The 21,632-nt window shown below is 45.3% G+C and overlaps 1 protein-coding gene across 6 annotated transcripts in view; it reads right to left on the bottom strand.

Annotated features, from left to right (window-relative positions):
- MAP3K4 (mitogen-activated protein kinase kinase kinase 4) overlaps positions 1-21,632 on the bottom strand; it is a 119,022-nt gene that overhangs the window by 51,001 nt on the left and 46,389 nt on the right. For 5 of the 6 annotated variants that reach the window (XM_045188957.3, XM_045188958.3, XM_053913677.2 and 2 more), the window contains one exon: positions 2,351-2,541. In XM_045188957.3, the coding sequence (XP_045044892.2) occupies positions 2,351-2,541 (191 nt within the window). Of the gene's footprint in view, positions 1-2,350; positions 2,542-20,906; positions 21,029-21,632 lie in introns of those variants that run through there. The other variant, XM_045188959.3, reaches the window with a different exon arrangement.

Raw genomic sequence — 21,632 nt, 5'->3', positions numbered from 1 at the left:
CTGGGGGTAAAGATAACGACTTGAGCCCTCAATGCGCTGCGTCTGCTGTGCCTGCAGGACACTGCACGTAACTCATTTATGCGTCTTAAACTCAGGAGAGCGATTTAGAGATACTGACGGGGAATCATCGGTCTACAGGACGTCATTTAATAACAAGATAGTACACGAGAGCATCCAAGAAAAGTGTGCAGAAGAGAAGCAAAGTGAACCTAGAATGATGCATTAACTACTATGTGCTTCCAAATCAATGCCACAATCCCATTTTTACATATAGACAGGTATTTTAAGAAGCCTAGAAAACTAAACTTTATCGATTATATACAAATTTTGGTAAGCCTACCTTACCTACTTCAGCAAAAAATGGTATCTTACACAACTTTCTGAAATTCTGTGTTTAGGAAAAGCAATGGTTTAGTATTTGGATCTACAATGTGTGTGAAGAGACTTGAGCCCCAGTCTAATGACCCTGCAGAAAGAAAATACCCATCTGCTTTGTCAGTGTTTTTCAGACACCACATTTGGGTGGACAGAGGAAAGCAAGAGAACCTTCTAACGACTGGTGACCAGGGAGTCTCTCTACAACCCTCCGGGACCGTCTGTGAGGGAGATCCGAGAAGCATCGGGGGTCGGGGACACCTAAGCTTAGACACAGTGATTCCCCAGCACTTTCCACTCTGTCTTGACCCACTCTGACATGAGAGAGCAACTTTTATTAGAAGTTTTCTCAAGAAATAAATAATAGCCCACCGCATACTAATGGACAGGTTTGTTCAGTTTTCTGTTAGTACTAAATTCCTCTGTAATTAAGAAAAACTCAAATACAAACAGAACTTTTGAAAAGGAGAATGGGTGAAAAATACACAGAGTGTTTTATATGACAATTCTAATCATAGACCACAACCGTAGTTCCTAGAAGCTTCAGGAAGACTAACAGGGACACCTGGTCCCCCAGTGGTGCACCTTAGTAGTAAAGCTATTTACTGTAAAGCTATTAATTTCCAAAGGGGGTTAGCACAGGCCAAAGTTTAACACCCTCCGGCAAATGAAGCTGTAAAAGGAAGTGAAAGAACACCTCCCCGGACAGAAAGAAAGACGAGGCTCACTTAGGAACGCTGTCTTGGGCAAGACTCCACCCAAGCAGACAAACACAGGAAAGCCCATCTCTCTCGCCCTCCTCCTTCCTCAAGGAGCAGCTGTGACAGGGACACAAAGTGACCTTGCCAGCTCACCACTGTGAGGGAGCAACGTGGGCACCACTGTGGGGCAGGGAGGCTAGACGCAGAAGGGAAAGAGCATGGGCTACAGGAGAGAGAAACGGGGCTGGGCCTGACGTCAGAAGGGGGGCATGGGATGGGGAGAGCTCTGACCCCTGCCCTGTGCAGCAACACATGGATGGATTCTAGAAGGTTATGCAATCAATCGATGCATTTTAGGGCAAGTCCGCTGAAACTGACAGGGAAATTCTAACACCATAGGCTTCAGTGACCTGGGTTTCCATGCCCGAAAGTAGGGTCCATGGAGGCGGCAGGTCAGCATGATCTGGTCACCTACCTCGGACAAGAACAGCTGTGGCGACCTAGGAGGAGGAAATGAAAACAGAGAGCACTCCTAGCTTCTCAGAGCTGTGGGAGCCTGAACACAGGGGAAAGGAGAGCTCAGCAGCTGCCCACGGTTACGAGGCTTGGTGCACCTCCTAGGTACTGTGCTGAGCGAGAAACAGTGCCCTGCACTCCAAGGGCAGCCTCATGGTCCTGGGCAGAAAGCAGAGGTCTCCAGCCGCCCAGGGACTCCTGGGGAAGAAAGTCTGGCGCTGTCCCTCTGAATGGCCCACTGTGCTCGGCCTGGCTGGGAGTCAGAACCCAGATACTTCCGCCTATGAGACAGACCCACAGGAAAAAAGAAGGCCACGGACGAGTGTGGTGGCTGCAGGGCAGGGGTGGGGGGCTTCGGGGGATAAATGGAAATGGAAAATAAGAGAGAGAAAGAAAAACGAAGGCCTCTATGTCATACACCCACCGCCACCCCGGACGAATGTGTCGATTGGCCACCCTGGGCCTCTTCCACAGCCTGTGTATTCATTCCTCCGCACTGAAAGGAATGCAAGTGACTCTGACAAGTACTCGGGAACCCTTTCTATCTCAGGAGACTTAATTTCTCCTTTACTAATAAAACAGCTATGGAAAAACGAAAAACTTCCCTGTGAAAGCAGCATTACAGCGGAATTAAAATAAAAGGCACACCTAACGCCAGGGCAGAAAGGCCCAGTCCGTGGCTGCTGGTGTGTAAAGAGGGTGGACTGCGAGCGCCCTGAGCCCCCACCCGGGGGAGCCTCTTCAAGTGCAGGACCCACCTTTCACACTGGAGCGGCCGGCAGGCCTCCCTACGGCATTCCTTTGGTGTTTGGCGGACATGCGTTTCATCTGCCGAGGGGTACTGGGCGGAGAGGTGCCGTAGAGGTTCTCTGTGTTCGTTTCATCCGAGAACTCCTCCACGTCGGATTCAGAATTCCCGCACGCCAAAGGCCCCCGTGTGCTCTCTTGCCTGTGAAGGACAGGAAGCAGAGGAAATACTCAGGAAGGTCGCACGTGAATTTCTCTTTGAGGACTCTTCCTAAAGCCTTCGCGTGACTATGCCCGCTCGGGGAAGCTCACCAGACCTTTTCTTCCACCAGGGAAGCGAGGGTGGCCTGCGGCCGCTCCGACCCACGGGCGGAGTGATGCGCACCGTCTGTCGTCTGGAGGCTTCTTTGTAACATAAATGAACTTTAACATTAAAAACTTACAGATTAAGGAAAAAGAGCCGAGAGCTGAGAGACACACAGCAAGCAGAACTAAGCAGCGCCGTGTGCTCACCACGGACAAGCTAAATGGGTGTGTGGGTAGGCAGAGCCATGCCCTGGGCTTCAGGGTGCCTGTCTTTGAAGGACACGCATCAGAAAGCATAGGAACACTTCACGAGACCTGGGCAGCAAAACAGAGAGGTCAGCTTGTCCACGTTCTTTGATGGACACTTCAGTGCCCGAGGTGGGGGGGGGCGGTGAGGGTGTGGGAGGAAGGGTGCTGTGGAAAAGGAAAAAGAAATCAGTTTGTCTTCGCCTTCAAAACGCAATCCCTCATTACTTCGTTCTCCGCCAACACTTCCTGCCAATTTGTCCTCAGCCAACTTCTCAGGTAATAATACTGTTCTATTATTGCAGAGCTAACAAGGTAAAACCTAACGTTATAAACTGGGAACACATACAATTCCAAAACAGCAAACTAGAAGGAATCAATCAGTCATCAAGTTCCTTTCAAACACTTATCATCAGTCTGAATATTCTTTGTAAAATACACCTTATATTTTTTTTAAGATTTTATTTATTTATTTTTAGAGAAGGGAAGGGGGGAGAAAGAGGAACATCAATGTGTGGTTACCTCTCACATGCCCCCCAACTGGGGACCTGGCCGGCAACCCAGGCACGTGCCCTGACTGGGAATCGAACAGGCCACCCTCTAGTTCGCAGGCCAGTGCTCAATCCACTGAGCCACACCAGCCACGGCCACTTCATATTTTACAAACATTAACTGCCAAGTATATCCAGGCTACATCCAGTTTTTTTCCTGGCAGTTTATATCCTGATATAAATCAAATCTATTTCAGAAACATGAGGAAAAAAACACTCTAAAATGTATCATATTATTATATGGAATTGGTCTGACAAATAAAACCTCAGAAAATAAATTATCTTTCAAAAATAAAAATGCTGCACCAATTTCCAGTACTGAAACCTGGGAAGAATCCCTTTGACAGGGCAAAGCTGAGTTTTAATCAGACAAGACTGCTCTCGAGGCTTTGGGGTGCCTGCCCACACCCACGTGCACACCCACTGGACAGACAAGTGAAACACCCTGAAAGCTAACTATGGCAAACTAAACCAGAAGGAAACCTGGCAATACATTTTAAATGCGCCTACTCCCTGAGGCTGTCTTCTTACTGAAGTCTCACAAGTCACATGACAAACAGGGAAACTTACAGACAGACTCACTTGAACTTCCCTATACCACTGCTTCCACCCTCGCTGCGAAAGAGTTGATCTGGCCGGCGAAAGGGCACGCGACAAGGCCGAGGTGGCGGATCTCACTTCCGTCCGAGGGGGTGATCACTGGCACAGGGTTTGGAGTGATTAACAGCAAAGGCTTTGCGGTGTGCGGGGCGACTTAGGCTCAAATCCTGCCAGTCGAGGTTACTAGCTGCGCCGGCCTTGGTCCAAATATTTAAAATCTCCACATTGCACATGTACAAAATCTCCATGCCAGAGATTAAATCCCACAGCACACGCTCAGTAAAGGAGTGACAACAGAGGGAGGCGCCCTAAGTGATCGATGCCACTGGCCCTCCACTCGCCCTCCAGCTGTGGTAGTCACTGCACTCACTCACCAGCCACCAAGGGAGCCCAAGTTCTTTAGCGTCTGCTGGGCATTGAGAGAGAAGTTTGCCGTCGAGTTCAGCACGATACAGGACCGGAAACCATTTAACATTCTTAACAGATTCTAAATTCTTTCAAATTCCATGTTATAACTCTTTTTCTCAAATTCCCCCTTAAGCTAACAGTCAATGGTAAGAAAGGGCTTTGTATTTATTTTATTACTTTTATATCTCCAATGGTTTCCAGCACAGTGCTCAAATTCATTCAGTACTTTCCACAATAATACATCTCATGTAGCAGAATGGTGATCACCGGGAAACCAGAGCACAAACGTTGAGTCAGTCAGGGCCAGACAACAGGGAACACCAGAGGAACAGAAACACGGGGCCAGGTGTGGGAGAACAAGCAGGGCCTCACTCGGAACATCCCTTTGCCCGGAAAAGGAACGCAAACTCGAGAGGCAGAAGACGAGCCCCAACCTCACTGGACCGCACCTGCACACACGAGTAACTTTCTAAGACTAACAAGAATTTAGAATTTTTCCGGTTAACATTGTAAGTATTTCAGGAAATTCAGGGGTGAAGATTCAAAAAAATCAGAAGAGTGGAAATGAAGGCTACCCGGAAAACGCTGCCGGTCAAACAGGCAGGCACCGGAGTGCGGTCTCGCCAGCCCGCAGCAGCCGTGTGTGGGAGCAGGAAGTAAAGAATCCCCCGCGGCCCTGGGGGAGGGTCTTCCGCAGAGGGGCCGAGGTGCCTGCGCCTATGGCAAGCCCCCACCGGCCCTGACCTCAGGATGATTTATTTCAGGGAAATACCCCTGGTCTGGTCCACATGGAGACAAGTTTTATGCTTTAACAGACAAAGAGAGTCTAAGAAAGCACATTTAATAAATATGTAGTTAACTTTTATGAAGAATTTAATTTGAGGACATAGAAAAATATATGTTTCGTACTCTCCTCCAACTTTGGACAAAACATTAGGTTGGCTTAAAAGGTTCGCACGTTTTTTCTATACAACAAGACACATTTTTCACTTTTACCGGTAACTTTATTGATTTGGATATTTTGAGTATGTTGTCTGTCTCCCACATGGTATAACACTGGTTGTTCTCAATGTCTCGATCTGATCACTATCAACTCCAGCTGGTTTCCTGGACCGTGGAGCATCATTCAGCAAGAAATCTGCAGCACGAAACTTCGCAAACCACTTCTGACACGTTCCAGCAGTCACAGCCCCTTCCCCACAGGCTGCACAAATGGTTGTTTGCATTTCAGTTGCGTTTTTACCTTTCTGGAAACAATAAAGCATAATATGCCAAAAAATGTTGCATATTTTCTTACATCTTCAACATTAAAATGGCTACACAAAAATTCATCAATTTTGATAATTTTTTAAGCGCACGCTGGTATGACAGCTGTCACAATTTGAATATTGTTTCAAATGAAGTTAAAAACAACTAAAGCCTTCTAAAGCCTTCCTATGAAAAAAACCAAAGAAACTTTTTGACCAACCCAATATTTCTCTACACATGGAAAAAATTCTTTCGGCTGTACTTTCCAACTAAAAGTAGAAAAATAAACCTCTGTAATAATCGCTTAGAAGCTGAAGATCTCGTTTCAAATGTGCATTTATTACAACACAAAAAGTCATCTATCTCAGTCTTTATACCAACACACAGGCACAAGAAACGACAGCCTAGTTCAAAGTTATTTCCAAATTATTTATTTCATTATCCTAACAGCATAAATAAAGAATCACATGGAATACACTCAAAATGGATTAAAGACTTAAATGTTAGACTCAAAAGCATAAAACCCTAGAAGAAAACACAGGTAGTAAAATCTGAAACATTTCTTGAGCAATATTGTTTCTGATATATCTCCTCAGGCAAGGGAAACAAAAGAAATGGAAAAGTTTTTGCAAAGCCAAGGAAGCCATAGACAAAATGAAAAGACAACCCACTGAATAGGAGAAAATATTTGCCAATGATACATGTGATAAGGGGTTAATATCCAAAATTTATAAAGAACTTATACAACTCAACACACACACACACACACACACGCACACAAAAAACGATCCAATTAAAAAATGGGTAAAGGATATGAACAGACACTTCTCCAAAGAGGACATGCAAGTGGCCAAGAGACATATGAAAGGACACTCAACGTCACCAATCATCAGACAGATGCAAATTAAAACCACAATGAGATCCCACCTCACGCTGGTGAGAATGGCCATCAGAAGCAAATCAACAAACAACAAGTGCTGGCAAGGACGTGGAGAAAAGGGAGCCCTCGTGCACTGTGGGTGGGAATGCAGACTGGCGCAGCCACTGTGGAAAACAGTATGGAGCCACCTCAAAAAATTAAAACTGTAACTGCCTTTGGACCCAGCAATTCCACTTCTGGGAATATATCCTAAGAAACCTGAAACACTAATTCAAAAGAATATATGCACCCCTGTGTTCACTGCAGTATTTACAATCGCCAAGATATGGAAGCAGCTCAAATGTCCACCAGCAGACGAGTGGATAAAAAAGCTGTGGTACACACTTACACAATGAAATACTACACAGCCATAAAAAAGAAGGAAATCTTACCCTTTGCAATAGCATGGATGCACCGGGAGAACATTATGCTAAGTCAAGCCAGTCAGAGAAGGACAAATACGATATGATTTCACCTACATGTGGAATCTAGTGAACACAGTAAATTAACAAACAAAACAGAAACAGACTCATAGATACAGAGAACAGGCTGACAGCTGTCAGAGGGGAGGGGGGTTGGGGGGCTGGGGGAAAAGGTGAAGAGATCAAGTAAAAAAAAACAGGAAACAACCCTCAGAGATACAGACGACACTGTGGTGGACGGCCAGAGGGAACGGGGTGGGGACACTTGGTGAGGCAAGCAGACCTGCCTGGGGTGGTGAACGCACAGGACAACCTGCAGACGCCGCGGTGTGAGCTCGACACCTAAAACCTATGTGATGTTATTAACCAACGCCATCCCAGTAAATACAATAAATAAAGTTAAAACATTTTTCAAACAACATTTAGGTCTTTCCTTTTTTCAAAAATAATATTTAATAGGTACTAAATAAATCTGATATAACTCTGAAGAAAGGAATCACATGGAAGTGAAAGTGAATACTGTAATACACAATATACTAAAATGAGAGAAAACATCATACATTTCATCCCTCCCTGTTTATTATGCATCACAGGACAGGAGGTGGGAAAAAGTACCATGTGGTGCTGCCAGCCACTACACTTAGAATTCGTAATTAAAGTGAGCCTTAGGACAAGCCTTACGTGAAGGTGAAGCTATGTATGTAATACTTCCTTAGGATCTAACTCAGCCCGATGGTATTCACACTCATTGGAAATAACAGTTTACATTCCATCTAAGTAACTTAGTAACTTAATTACATGTCAGAACAAAGTCCAACCTTATTTAAAGGAAATATTTAAAACCTAACACTCAAAAGCAAAATTTTCAATATCTGACATCCTATCAAAAATTACCAAAGAAACAGGAAGATATAGCCCAAACCAGCAGAAAAATCAATAGAAATATACCAGGAATGACTCAAGTGCAAGCTATAGAGATAAAAAATATACCTGAAATGAAAAATACTCTGGGTGGGAATAAAAACAGCTTAGACACAGAAGAAAAAAATACCACTGAATCTGAAGACACAGCAACAGAAGGGGCTAAATCGGACAGAGAGACAGGCTGAGACGAGGAAGAGCAGCAGTACAGGGAGCTCCGTGACTGCAGGGCGGGCAAACGCAGTCACCGCTGTCCGCGTGGGAAGCGACAGGTAAGGAACAACAGCACTCGAATAAGCTGTGTCCCACAGACTCACGCCTGTAAACTCACCCCTGCCCAGCCCTGTACATGAGTTACTGGAATCTAAATCAAGAAAGGAAGGCAAGAAAAAAAAAATCTTTGAAGAAATAAGGGCTGAAAATTTTCCCAATTTGAAGAAAACCATAAGCTCACAGATCCAAGAAGCTCCACAAACTCCAAGCAGAAGAACTATAAGAAAACTACTAGTTTGTGATTGTGCACATCATAATCAAATAGATGAAAGCCAGTGATGAAGAGAAAAATGTCCAAAGCAGCCAGAGAAAAACAACTTAGGTTAGGAGATTTAGCTCAGAAGAAATACATAATGAGAGGTGGGAGGGGAAAAAAATCAAGCAAAAGTTTATTCTTTTTCTCTTTAAAAAAATTTTACATACAAAGTCTAGAAAAATAAATACTAGTGTTAAGTTCAAAAGAATTTGCTTCATTTCAATTAACTAACCAAAAGCATCCCAAACCTCATTTTGTATTAGCTCATGTGAAATGAGCTAATGTGGTCGGTTGACTGGTTCAGAATGTTTCCATGGACACCAGTTGTTTTGGATGAGGAGAGTAGTACAAGGTCTACAGGAGTCGCCCTGAAACATTTGCCTGACTTGTGTTCAAAAACATACAAACATGAAAGGCCTTTCTAGTACGAAACTTCTGATAAAACAATGTTTCGCTCTTCTAACAGAAAACTTTGCTAAAGTACTATTCACTCGGCCTAGAATCTAAGAAACGTGTGTCTTAAGCTCAATGCAAGAGGGCTTGGTGCAGTTTTTAAGTCAAACTTTGCGCTGTGACAAGACTCTAGCTGAGGTTAAACAGCTCTGCTCCGACACTGTAGGTAAACCACACAGGGGCTGCAATAGCTCATCTATAAAATGACGTTGGATTAGGTCAGTTTGAAAATATCTGTGGTTTTGCAGAAGCCCTTAAAGATGAACTTGATCAAAAGTTTTTTAGCAAAGTCCTTAGAAATAAAGTATTTTATCCACTTGCGAAGTAAGGTACAGCACCCACCTGGGTAAGATTCTCTCTCCCACTTCCACCTCCCTATTACCCTCTTCTCTGTTAAGTAGTAAGTAAAGGGAGACTTCTGCCACTGGGGGAAAAGGGAAAGAGAGAGGCCGGCAGAAGGGGTGGAGTTTCGGGGTTTCTTTCTTTAAGAACTCGTGTAGCTTGCCTGGCCTGCAGTATAAATGAAAGGGAGCTAAGCTAACGTTGAGGCTGCACGGTTGGTTCGTCCTGTAAGAGCCAAACAATTAACCGGGAAGCTAGCTGGCCTTCACGTCAGCCTTCAATAGAGCAGCACCAGCCCAGGGAGCTGCTGTCAACCCCAGGCTCCTCCCCGTCACTGTCCAACGCCGGCACTGATTCAGGGAGCAAGGTCTGTACACACCTACCCGGTGAGTCTTGGTTACTTTTCAGACCTTTGTTTTTTACTGAAGTTCATCTTTTTCTTTAACAAAGGTAGATATTCTTTTAAAACATTTCCAATGTCCCAAACAGACTGGAAGCCCACGTCGCTGTCTCTCCCGGGACTACAACGCCACCTGGTACAGGTCCTGTGCTCGCCAGCTACCCGCTGAATGCATTCACTTGCAAGGTAAATAACTCACCTTTGCTGTGTTAGGCTTAATCGTTGTCTGAATTCTATCACAATACAATCATATTCTACTATCTGAGGAACGTGATTTTTTAAAGGCTATAAGAATCAAAGAGTGATTATTTCCGACGACAGTGTTAAGTGACGTGGCAACCCCAGGTGCCAGCGACCACTTGGGGTGTGGAGTAAGGAGTAATGATGTGCAATCAGAGTAACAGGGGCCGAAACCCATATGATCCCAGGCTTATCAGTAAGAATACAAGTTTTAATCGTATTATTATAATGAGCTTGCTTGTAAATACTTTCACTTATTAGAAGCTTCCTTATCAAACGTCACTAGGACTTGTGGTCTGTGAGTTAATTTTTAAAAAGTACATATATATAAAGCATTAAAAATGAGCCATGCAGATACAGAAGCTGGTACGTCTGTGGTGGGGGTCACTATGGAGGCCACTGTGGGGGCCCTCTGTGAACCGGGTTTCCCACTACTCACACCCTCTGTAGAAGCACCCACTCTTGAATCTAGGATGACTCTGCGCGACCTGCTTTAACCAATGGAATGTAGCAAAGGTGACTCGGGGCCAGCTGGGCCTGAGCCTTAAGAAGGCCACCTTTGTACTCCAGAGGGACCTGGCCACCGTTTCGAAAGTCCAACCACCCCGAGGCTACCGTGGTCGTGGAAGCCCAACCTGGCCAGGAGGAGAGACGGCGTGAAGGAGAGCCCAGAGAATCCAATCCTTGCTGAGCTCCCAGCTGACAGCCAGCACCTACTTGCTGGCTGGTGGGTGAGGCTATTTTGGACCTCCCAGCTGTCCCTGAGCCCAAGCCACCACCATAAGAAGCAAAAGAACCTACTTAATACCATAACGGATAAAAAATGGTTTTTATTTTAAGCCATGAAGCTTTGGGATGGCTTGTTAAATAGTAATAGATGACCAACACCCATACAAACTTAGACACTTTATGTTCCCTGTCAGGCTGCAAACAGGTTCCAACCCCCGTTACTCTGACAACGGCCACGGCCTCCCTGTGAGTGCGAGTCCCTGGGAGAAGTTGCAAGTCAGCTTTCTGTGGGGCGCTGTCTCAGGGTTTTTGTGGTTTTTCTCCCTAAACTTGGACAGTTCTTTCCTGTACCTAACTCAATGGCAATTTTCTTTTGGGGACCTATCTTCAGACTTCCCAAAGCACTCCAGAGTAGTTCAAGTTCACACAGAGACTAAAAGTCCCTTTTGCATGAACACGTCATGTAACTGGAGAACAGCGTATTCGATTATGCAGTCACAACTGAAACGTACTAGAGACCTAAACAGCCCTAGGAACAAACTGGCAACGCTCGGGAAGCACACAGCTCCGCCGGTGGGAGCACACAGTCACAGCTGTAGCAAGCAGCCTGCGGGTCGCGAGCCCTCGTGATGCGGGGCGCACCCGCTGGGTGTTTTTCAGGCAAAGCAGACAGGCCCGGGTCTTGGCATGTGGCAGGTAGATGAGTGGACAAGGCCTGCCTGACTTAGGTCTTCTGGCAGAAGTCATTTACTTTGCTCACAGGTTTATACACAATATACTTTTCCAGTCCTCACTAAAAAGAAAAGTACGCATAAAGATAGAAAACCAATATATAAAGAAAAATTACCCCAGCTGGAGAAATTTTACTCATCATTAGGAATAAAAACACTTATAAGCTGTTGATAAAATACTTTCAGATGAAAACTTTCAGAAAGTAAATGTATAAAATTATATAAATAAATGTAACAAAAAGTTTTAAAGACTTCATATTCTTTCCCACTTTGGGTTAAAGCAAAAGACTCCCCAAGAAGAACTAAAGCAAAAAGAGAGAGGGGGAGGAAGAGAAGTGCTTTGGGTATTCAAATACAGGAGTCATATTGCAGATAAAAGACAAATGATTATTTCTGGTATTTCTGCAATTTTGCTGCAAACATGTGAGGATTTAAGTGAACAAAGACTAAGACATTTTCAAGTGAGCTTTCTTATTTTTACTAGGTCTTACCATCTCCAAAAAATTGTGTGAGTGTGTCTTTATATCCAAAGCTTTGTAAATCAATACTGGATGGTATGCACCACAGACTGGCAAGGAGACAGCCAGACCGGAGTGAAAGCCCTTCCCAGACGCACCTGGTTGCACAGACGGAGGGATACAGAGAGATACAGAAAGCACAGGTGGGAGAGTGTCCTTCCAGTGCAAGAAGGGAACACACGCACCACCTCAGAGTGTCCACAATGAAATGCCAACAACAACAAATACGTAAAAAAGGGAAGCAACCTAAAATAAAAGCGATGATCCAATCACAAAGCTGTCTGAGGCTCACGGACAAAGGACTCCGGCTGCATGGGCGGAGAGAGCTGGGGCGTGCGTCCACACTGCGCCAAGTGCACACACGGCATCTAAGAGTTTGCAGAGAAACAAGCAGAACGTTTAAAACCTCAGAGGTAGTAAAATAACAAATCCTGGACCCCCTCTATCTACCCTTCTTTCAAATGAGAACGTTTTTTAACTCCCAGGTTCTAATTAGAATTTATTTGTGGAAAAAACACTTTACATCATGAATTACTTTCCTGTCATTCTTAGAAATCAAGTAACTGAACAGCCACTTTCTGTAGCAAACGAATGTGCTGTCTGAACCTCCTTAGCTCATGTCATCGTTTTCCTAATTTGGATTTAAAAATAGTTAACTGTAAGTGTGCCCCGTGACACACGTATGCATTCAGAAGATGAGCTCCACCTGCCAGGAGGATGCACCCAGGAAATGCACACACAAGAGAACAGAACGAGAAGTGGGAGCAGCGACTAGGGCGACGTGGACGGCCAGCCTCTCGCCCCGGCTCTGACATCAGCCAGAGGAGCTCCCTGTCTGGGAATCAGACCGTGGCTCCAAGGCCAGCTCCAGTGGCAGGGCCCGGCCTCCCTGCAGAAGCGGCTGGGGAAGCGGCTGGCTGAGCCCAGCACGGGGCAGGAAAGATGTGACAGGAGCCGGAGCATCCTGCAGTCCCAACAAGTGAGGAAGTGCTGAAAAAAAATCCCAGAACAACCCAAGGGGAGCATGTCCGAAAGACACGGGCAGAGCGCCCGCTGGCCAAAGCTGCGACGATGTGAGCAACAAAGTAAACGACACAGCACTGGGTAACGACCATGAGCCCATGAGCGCACCCTGAAAAAATAATTGCTAAACAAATGAACAGATGGGAGAGGAGGCCAGCCTCCTGTACAGAAAGAAAGAACCTAGTGTTTATGCAGGCAGTCCCCTCTGGCGGCGCTGGAGTCTAACCCCCCAAACCTGAGTGCAGCCGCGCCTCTCACAACTCGTATCGAAGAGGAGAGTGTGGAAAGGTGGGAAACAAGTGACCTGACGGCAAGAGCCCCCCACGCACACCCTTCTATCACCGTCAGTCCGGTGATCCGGGTAACTGGCATCATCGGTGACAACTCACGTGGAGGGCATGAGTCCCTCTGTGATGACAAGGACACTGTACCTCTGTGGTCATCCTCCCCAAATCCCTAACTCCAGGCAAACCACTCTAAAAACGGCAGACAAAACCGAAGTGAGGGACAGTGTGCGAAACCCCTGACCAACACTCTTTAAAACGGTTCAGGCCATCAAAACCAACGTCTGAGCACAGCGGGGGACACGGGGACTGAAGGTAACGTGCATCCTGGGTGGGGTCTGGGGACAGACAGAGCGCCGGGGAAAAGCGGCAGAAGTCTGAGTACAGCAGTAGATCAGTGGTTGCTCAGGGCTGGATGGGTACGGGTTGGGTGGGGAGGTAGAGGGTGCGGGGCTTCTTTTCTGAGTTGACTAAAATGTTCTAAGACTGACAGTGCCGACGGCTGCACACATGGGAACGTACTAAAACAGCCGATCCAGACACCAAAAATGGGTGATTTTGGTATATGAATATACAGCACATAAATTACAAATCAGTAAAACTATTTTTTTTGCAGGATACACCCCAAACGTAAACCAGGACATCCTGATGTGTACGAACCTATTTTTAAAAAATAATTACAGGCAAGATCCCTACTTTCTGATGTCCTAGAAATGCAATGGTTTCATTTGTCTGGAATTCAAATATAAGAGGTCTGTCTGGAAAAAGCCCAGCCATTGTTAACATAACATGAACAGTTTGTACAACATCGATGTAAGCTGGCAGCCACAGAGAGTGGACTGGAATGTGCATGTGTGAACAATGAAAACCTCACTGCACTAGTCAGTGGGGGCAGTAGACGCTGCTGAGTGAGCACGTGTACTGTGTGGCCATCGCACTCAAAATGACTGAGCAAGTAGAGCAACGAATCTGCACCACATTTTGCGTTAAGCTTGAACATTCCTCTTTGGATACTATTCAGATGATTCAGAAGGCCACAGCTATGGGCAACTGGTGATTGGCAGCTTCACCGCAACAACACGCCAGCTCATGCATCATGTCTAGTGCAGGGTTTTTTGGTAAAACATCAAATCACCCAGGTGACTCAGCCCCTCCTAGATTTGGTGCCCTGCGACTCCCCTGGCTTTTCCCAAAACTAAATCACCTTTGAAAGGGAAGAGATTTCAGACCATTAGTGAGATTCAGGAAAATACAATGGGGCAGCTGATGGCGATGGGGAGAACTGTGTGAGGTCCCAAGGTGCCTACTTTGAAGGGGACTTAGATGTCATTGTCCTATGTACAATGTATCTGTATCTTGTATCTTCTTCAATAAATGTCTCTATTTTTCATATTACATGGCTGGATACCTTCTAAACTAACCTCATACATATTCTTTAAGGTCGGTGCAAGCTCTCAGCACCATAATACAGAGAACAGCTAACTCAGCTGCTCATTTCTTGAAGAAATTGTAAATAGTAATAAATTTGGGAAACTGGTACAGATTTATGACTAACCAAATTAACTCATTTTAATTACCTATTATTCAAATTCTTAAAAAAAACAAATGGAAAGCAGTAGCAAACAAAAAGGACTAAAAAGTCAGGCAATCCTAGTTCTAGTAAAAGAAGGGATACAGGGATCTCAAGACAGGTTCTCCATTAACTCTCATTCAAATGCCAGTTCCATGAGGAAAGCTCCTATCGCGTATGTGAGATGCAGCACCCAGTACTGCAGCAAGTAGAAACCTTTCATACCAAGCCCAAAAGAACGGGCACTTCTTTGTTTTTCATTAGACCAGTCATCTCAGAAAATGGAAGCAAAAAGAAGAAAATACAAAGGAAAACGTGCCAAGAACCAGTAAAATTATTTAACTCATGTCAGTGAAAATTCACCAGATTAACTCTTATTAATTCTATCCACTGACACATACTTTAGTGCCTACTATATGCACGGCGACTAGAAAAATTTTTACAGTGCTGTATAAACATATGAAACTCATACTTAGCACCTTTATAGCTTACAGTGTGTGTAAGCTGTGGTAGTTTTCCATGAAAACGGTCCCCCCAATGCTAGCAACCAGGCACTCAAAACAAGATGACCCTTTCTAGCCTATTAAATTAGCAAAGACTTTTTGTAATACTCAAAGCTATAAAGAGAATATATATAGGGAACCATTCTGTGTGGCGGTGGCGAATGTAGCCCAGCCCCTGACTCAGAAATCCAGTGGGGAGCAAGTTGGCACACATGACCCACACCCACGGATGGGTTCTCCCATGGGGAATCAGGCCTGCATTGTACCTAGGCTGCTATGAGGCTTGCTTTTTGCTAAAACTCCCTCACCCTGAATTGAGGCAGCAAATGTTTACTGCATATCTTTAAAATACCTACCTAAAATCTGTGCTAAACCCCCCAAGTATGGAGTGTAACCAGTTCAACCACTTTTCCCCTTGATCTGCAACATCCTTCTCTCTGAAGTAATTAGCAACATTCTTTCCTTTGTTATCTGTAAAAGGTAATCACCTACAGGAACCTGTGCATGGTAAATGAGGACCATCCTCTCATGTAATGTGCCCAGAAAAGCAATAAAAGCCTGTCCAGGCAGGGGTCAGGGCCCTCTCTCTCACTGAGAGAGCGGCCATGCCGTCCCTTTTTCTCCACAGGATTTCTGCAGTCCGTGTGAATGTGTCTATTGCAGCCACAACACACGGACCCCGCTGGCCAGGGTCCACATCAAATACATAGTAAGGTAAGCACTATGTGTGGCCTATACATTTGTAGGGCCTATACATTTGTACAATCTTTCCAGAAGGAAATGTTTCACAATACATAATAAGCCTCCTTTCTAATTCTATGTTCAGGAGTGATTTTACCAGAGCAGCCAGGACGGAGTCATGTACCAAGGGGTTCAGTGCCATGCTAACTAGAACGGTAAGAAACTGCGAGTAACTTCAAAGGTTTCCAGTGCAGCCATAAACAGAAATATGATGGAGCCATTTGAAATGATGTTACATATTTGTACTAATGTAGCAAATGTGCACAATTCATTCAGATTATACATCATGCCCACCTCAGTCTAAACCAGCACTTAAATCCTTCACCACCTCCTGCCACACTTATCCCTAAGGAGACGGCACTCAGAATAGAGAGCCACCGACTCTGAAGTACAGCAAACACCAGAGTCCCGGCTCCAGCTGTTCTGAACCAGGACAGCTCCTAATGACTCACTTTCTCCTTCTGAAAAACACACATCTGCTTCACAAGTTCACTGTAACCACTACGTAAAACATGTGATACATTTGAATGATGGCCCACAGGTAGATGGCAGAGGTGAATTAATTAGCATTTCTGTACCAGATCATGAATTAGCAGGTTTCCATTCATTACCTGATCTCTCTTCTCCTTAACTAATTATAAATTCCTTGAAGGCTGGGCATGTTTTACATTATGCGTACATAGAATAAAAATTAAAGTCTGCCTGGGGGAGTATGGAAACGGTCACAAGATAAGTGCTACTTGGAATGGCTCCAACAGAAAAGAGAAAGAAGGACCGCTGACACACTGGAACCAACACACACGAGGCAAGGGGTGCAGGAAGCCAGCACGCTCGGGCACTGGGAAGACGGTCAGTGTGGAAGGAGACTCTTTAAGTCCTAACAGGCAAAGGGCTCAGCAGGTCTCAAGCTCAAAGGAGCCTCCAATGTGGCCACTGCTGAGTGGCAGATCTGTGTAGGGATGCAACAGTCTCTACACTAATGAGACTTCATAATGGAAACACATGGCCCCCCTAATGCTAGCTAAATCTGAGAGTCAGGAGACCCACTCAGAAGCTCCCTGAGCCTCATCGAGGCTCTTGGAGGGACGGTCTGCCCCGCAGCTATGCAGAGTCCCTGTCTTTTTCACCCCCCACTGCAGCCCCGTGGTTTCGCTTCAACGCTGCCTGACACCGGGTGTGCACTTAACATGAGGGTGAGTTTGCAGCCCTGGCCAGTGTGGCTCAGTTGGTAGGAGTGTCGCCCCGTGAACTGGAGGGCCACAGGTTCAATTCCTGGTCAGGGCACGCACCTGGGTTGTGGGTTCAGTCCCCAGTCAGGAAGCATGTGGGAGGCAGCTGATCTATGTTTCTCTCCCTCTCTCGCTCTTCCCCTCTCGCTAAAAATCAGTGTGCATGTCCTTAAGTGAGGATTAAAAAAAAAGAGTGAGTCTGCAAAGAAAATGAATCAACAGTACTGGAGGGCTAATGGGTAAATGGGATGAAGCAGTGAGCCGCAGCTAACCACCGGTCAGTACAATCGAGGCTGAGCTTTTAAACTGTACTCACACAGTCAGGCTAATGACTACCCCTTCTGAGTAATCGCTCCTCAATATACACACATCACTTGGTTTTCTGTTAAATAACACCTAATATTCAAAGAGCCAAGCAGAACTTTAAGAGCTTCTTTTACAAAGTAAAAGCTCAGTTCTGGGGTTGAAGCTTCATGGCAAATGTTTCTGATGTTTCCAGATTTCTTCCTACTTTACTTCTGATGTCCTGCTTCTTCAGAGAAGTGAGCTGGGAAACACAGAAGGCAATGACATCCCACCACTAGTCAAACCCACTGGTAAGTACACACACGTGCACACACAAGAAGGAAGAACGAGTTCCTTTTGTTTTTTTTTGGGGGGGGGGGTTTGAGAACTGCTCTACTCAAAAAAATTTTAAGATACCTTAGTGTTTTAGAGAAAAATGAATAAACTACCTAAGGCACTCATATATTCCAACCCCAATTTTACTCTAAAATTAACCCTAAAATGTAAGCTCATCTTTACAATTCTTGTGTTTTACAGACAAGCAACCAAGAGAACCACCTGGAGAGCCTTACTCTTGTCCTCAGAAAATAATACTGTTTTCGAGGACGAAGTATTCAGACCCTAACCTTGTCTCGCTTCTTCAAGATGTTTCTCCATCATCCCATGGATAAGCACTGCGACCGCCCTCCCGACTAACCCTCAGAGGACGAAGGACAAAGTACACCAGCTCTTTTTTAGTTGTGGTGGAGCCACGTTTCTATAAGTGAAACAACCCATTTGCGGGTAATGAAACCGATGTAACAGATCACGGTGAACGATGTTTTCCAACAGAACGGAACAAGAATTACCATCAGAGTGCATCATATATTGCAAGGTCAGCCACCCTCATAAGCTTGTACTCCAGCTGTGCAGCAGACACCCTGTTACAAAGCATGCCTCTCACTGCAGGGCACAAGTCAGCCGGTCACTGTCACCACCACAGAGGAGGGGCCACAGTCTCACCACCTGCTCTGACTGAAGATTGAGCACAGAAACGAGCAACAAGGAATCTCAAACGGGACTAAGGGAAAAAAAGTTGTGCATGACAAGCCTAAAGGACGTTTCAGAGTGGATTCTTTGTTCCTTTTTTTCCCTGAAAATGATTCTTTCATCACTGGAAAGATCCTGTGAAGCCTAATTAGCCCAGAAAACACAGTATTCCACAGCTGCTCGTGTGGGCCTGCGCGGACACCGGGCTAGGGGGCCAGGTGGCTGAGGAGCGCCGCTAGCCTGGGACCCTACCCGGGGGAGCACGGTGCTAGTGAGAGAGAGGCCGGCTAGAGCCTGGGCCCTGGGCAGCGGCCCTGGGGAAGCACAGCCTCTCCGGGCCGCTTTCTCGTCTGCCTCCAGGATAAACGGGGTGGCCCAGACGAGCTCCCGGCCCTCTCCAGCTCTCCACCCCTGGAATTCTCTGCAAGAGCAGCAGCTGCAGGCTGGACTAAACAAATGTTAAAAGTCCGAGCAACCGTAAGACCCGCTCGCATTAGTACATGCTTAGTTCCTTATCTGAACAAGAACTAAATACGAAGACATTCAAAAAATCAATTCTAAATGTTTTCTGACGAAACCGAGTTACATCTACATTTTTATGTTCCTACAGTTAAAAAAAAAAAAAACCTCTGGGACTGCTAATGATACAATGAAAATAATGCATGTATTAAATTTTCTTCCATAATATTTCCACTGAAAGGTTAAAAAGGCTGGCAATTTCTACAATTTTACGTTTCTAAACCAGCTGTCCTCAAATAAGCCTTCTTGAGGACATTCTACAGTTCAGCACTATCCTCAAATAGCCTGCTCACATGGGAAAAAAGCTCCACCTGAAACATCAATTCTGATCATCCTTAAAGCTTAGTATCCACTTCTCTCCACAGCAGGTTTATTTCTCCTGAAATTATGCTGAAATGAAATCCACTTATGAAACACTTCGGATGGAATGCCTAATATATTCTTAATAGCTTTCCCTTCTACTATTTTTAAAAGATTTTATTTATGTATTTTAGAGAAAGGGAGAGAAACATCAATGTGTGGTGGTTGCCTCTCACACACCCCCTTCAAATGCCCTGACTGGGAATCGAACCGGTGACCCTTTGATTTGTAGGCTGGCACTCAACCACTGAGCCACACCGGCTAGGGTATAGCTTTCCCTTCTACTCGATAAACATTTGACATCCATATGATCCATGAGGTTAATAGTCCTACTAAGGTTTGCAAAATATGACAAATGAGTGTCCTTTCAGGTCAAAAACAAATTTCCACTTTGGCTGTGCTGGCAGTGAACAAACATTTAAAGACAAACCACACTCGAGCACCTGAGTGTGAGGTCTGGGGCAGTGAGGGTATACATGCCACTCCTACTTTCCGGAGGGGTAATGTTCCTTTTTAAAATACGGTGCTTTCAAATATGCCTCTTACCAAGGGGAAAGCATGTTACGTAGCACATGAGCTGAGAACACAGTCATGACTCAGAATAATGGGCCCATGAAAGGCCATCACAGAGCAAGCCCCTGATTACTGCCAATGTGGTTTCCAGTCTACAAACTGTGTTACCCAGGATCACCCAAATAATTAAAGAAAACCAGCTGGATACAGTCAATTCAAATAGTTCATAGATACTAAAATAAATTTTAAGAAAAAAATTTAAGTTAATTTAAAATTTGGCAACAAATTTTCTTTGTATAACATATGAAGTCTCATCAATTTCAATTTCAGTAACAACTCAAAGTAATTCAAAACAATTTTAATAACTGTACAGCATTCTAATGTGGTTTAAATTTTAATTTAATGACTTAAATCCAGAACATCACAATCTTTTCTGAACACAATATTCACAAGAGTCAAAAGGATTTTATGAAAGCACCGACCACTAACATCTTTGCCACACCTTCTACAGAACTACACCGAGATCTTGGGGGGAGGGTGCCAGGGCGTGGTGACAGTGCGGGGATCCCCTGAGGTTTACCATTAGTAAAAATCGGCCACTCAGGATTCTGTAAACGTCTTTAAGGGACAAGGATATAATATACCTTGAAGTAAAGCAGGAAAAGCGAGGTATGTCACAGACTAATTAAAGTAAGACTGAAGATTAAAACAACAACACAGTAACCCAATCAAGTGGAGTTAGTAACAAAGGAAAAACAAAGACAGAGCCGGTCACAGGCCCCTAGAAGCGGGGTGTGCTTCCCCGGCGCATTCATACTACCACTGTTCACTCCCGAACTCCCTTGTTGGTGTCATGCTTACCAATCTCTTAATTACACTTCGGCTTTCTACCCACTGGATAAAGCTGGGCAGGAGATGAATGAAGCACGGGACCTGTGCCTTGCTCACCTTATCCTGCCGAGAAAACGCCAGACGACGAAGACCCACGGCAGCTACTGGCCGGGCCTCTTTTCTGACATCTCCTCTATGTTCTCTCTAAAGAAACAACTTCCATAACTTACTGATCGGCGGCACGAAAGTGTCTTTGAAAAGAATACATACCACCTGGTGAAATGAGAAGGCGTCAACACAGAATGCTATGAGTAAAGAGATAATCACTGAAGAATGAGGAATTAAGTAACAGGAAGTTATTAAGGCAAACGTACCCAGTAAGCAGCCCAGACCTCACATCCGCACATTTCGGGAGGGCTCAGAACAAGATTTACAGGACACCAAGAGAACCCATGGGAAGGAAGGAGAAGCAACTTCTAACCATATGACAATTAAAAGGAACCACAAAGTCCTTCTTGGGGGACAAGTCGCCCCCACTTCCGCACATGAGGGAGCTTCTGCCATTGCGGGAGCCTTGTTACTACTGGTCCATGTTCACAGCTTCTCTGCCTAGCGCCCCACAGCACCCACCCACCTGGGGGGCCCGTGCCCACCACCATGAAGCCACAGAGTCCACAGCAGCGCCACAGGCGGACTTCGCTGGGGAGAACAGGTGACACCCCGTGCCAAGACTGAAGCGAGCAGGCTCAGAGGGGCCAGTCAACAGGAAAGACAGACCCAGTCACCAAGGCGTGAAAGGGTGGTAATACTTTTATAGTAGCGAAACCCAGGATTTCCAAGTGA

Source organism: Desmodus rotundus, chromosome 11 (assembly GCF_022682495.2).
Source record: "Desmodus rotundus isolate HL8 chromosome 11, HLdesRot8A.1, whole genome shotgun sequence".
Classification (NCBI taxonomy): Eukaryota; Metazoa; Chordata; class Mammalia; order Chiroptera; family Phyllostomidae; genus Desmodus; species Desmodus rotundus.
The sequence above is the reverse complement of the archived record's forward strand: the minus strand, read 5'-3'. Positions and strand labels throughout refer to the sequence as shown.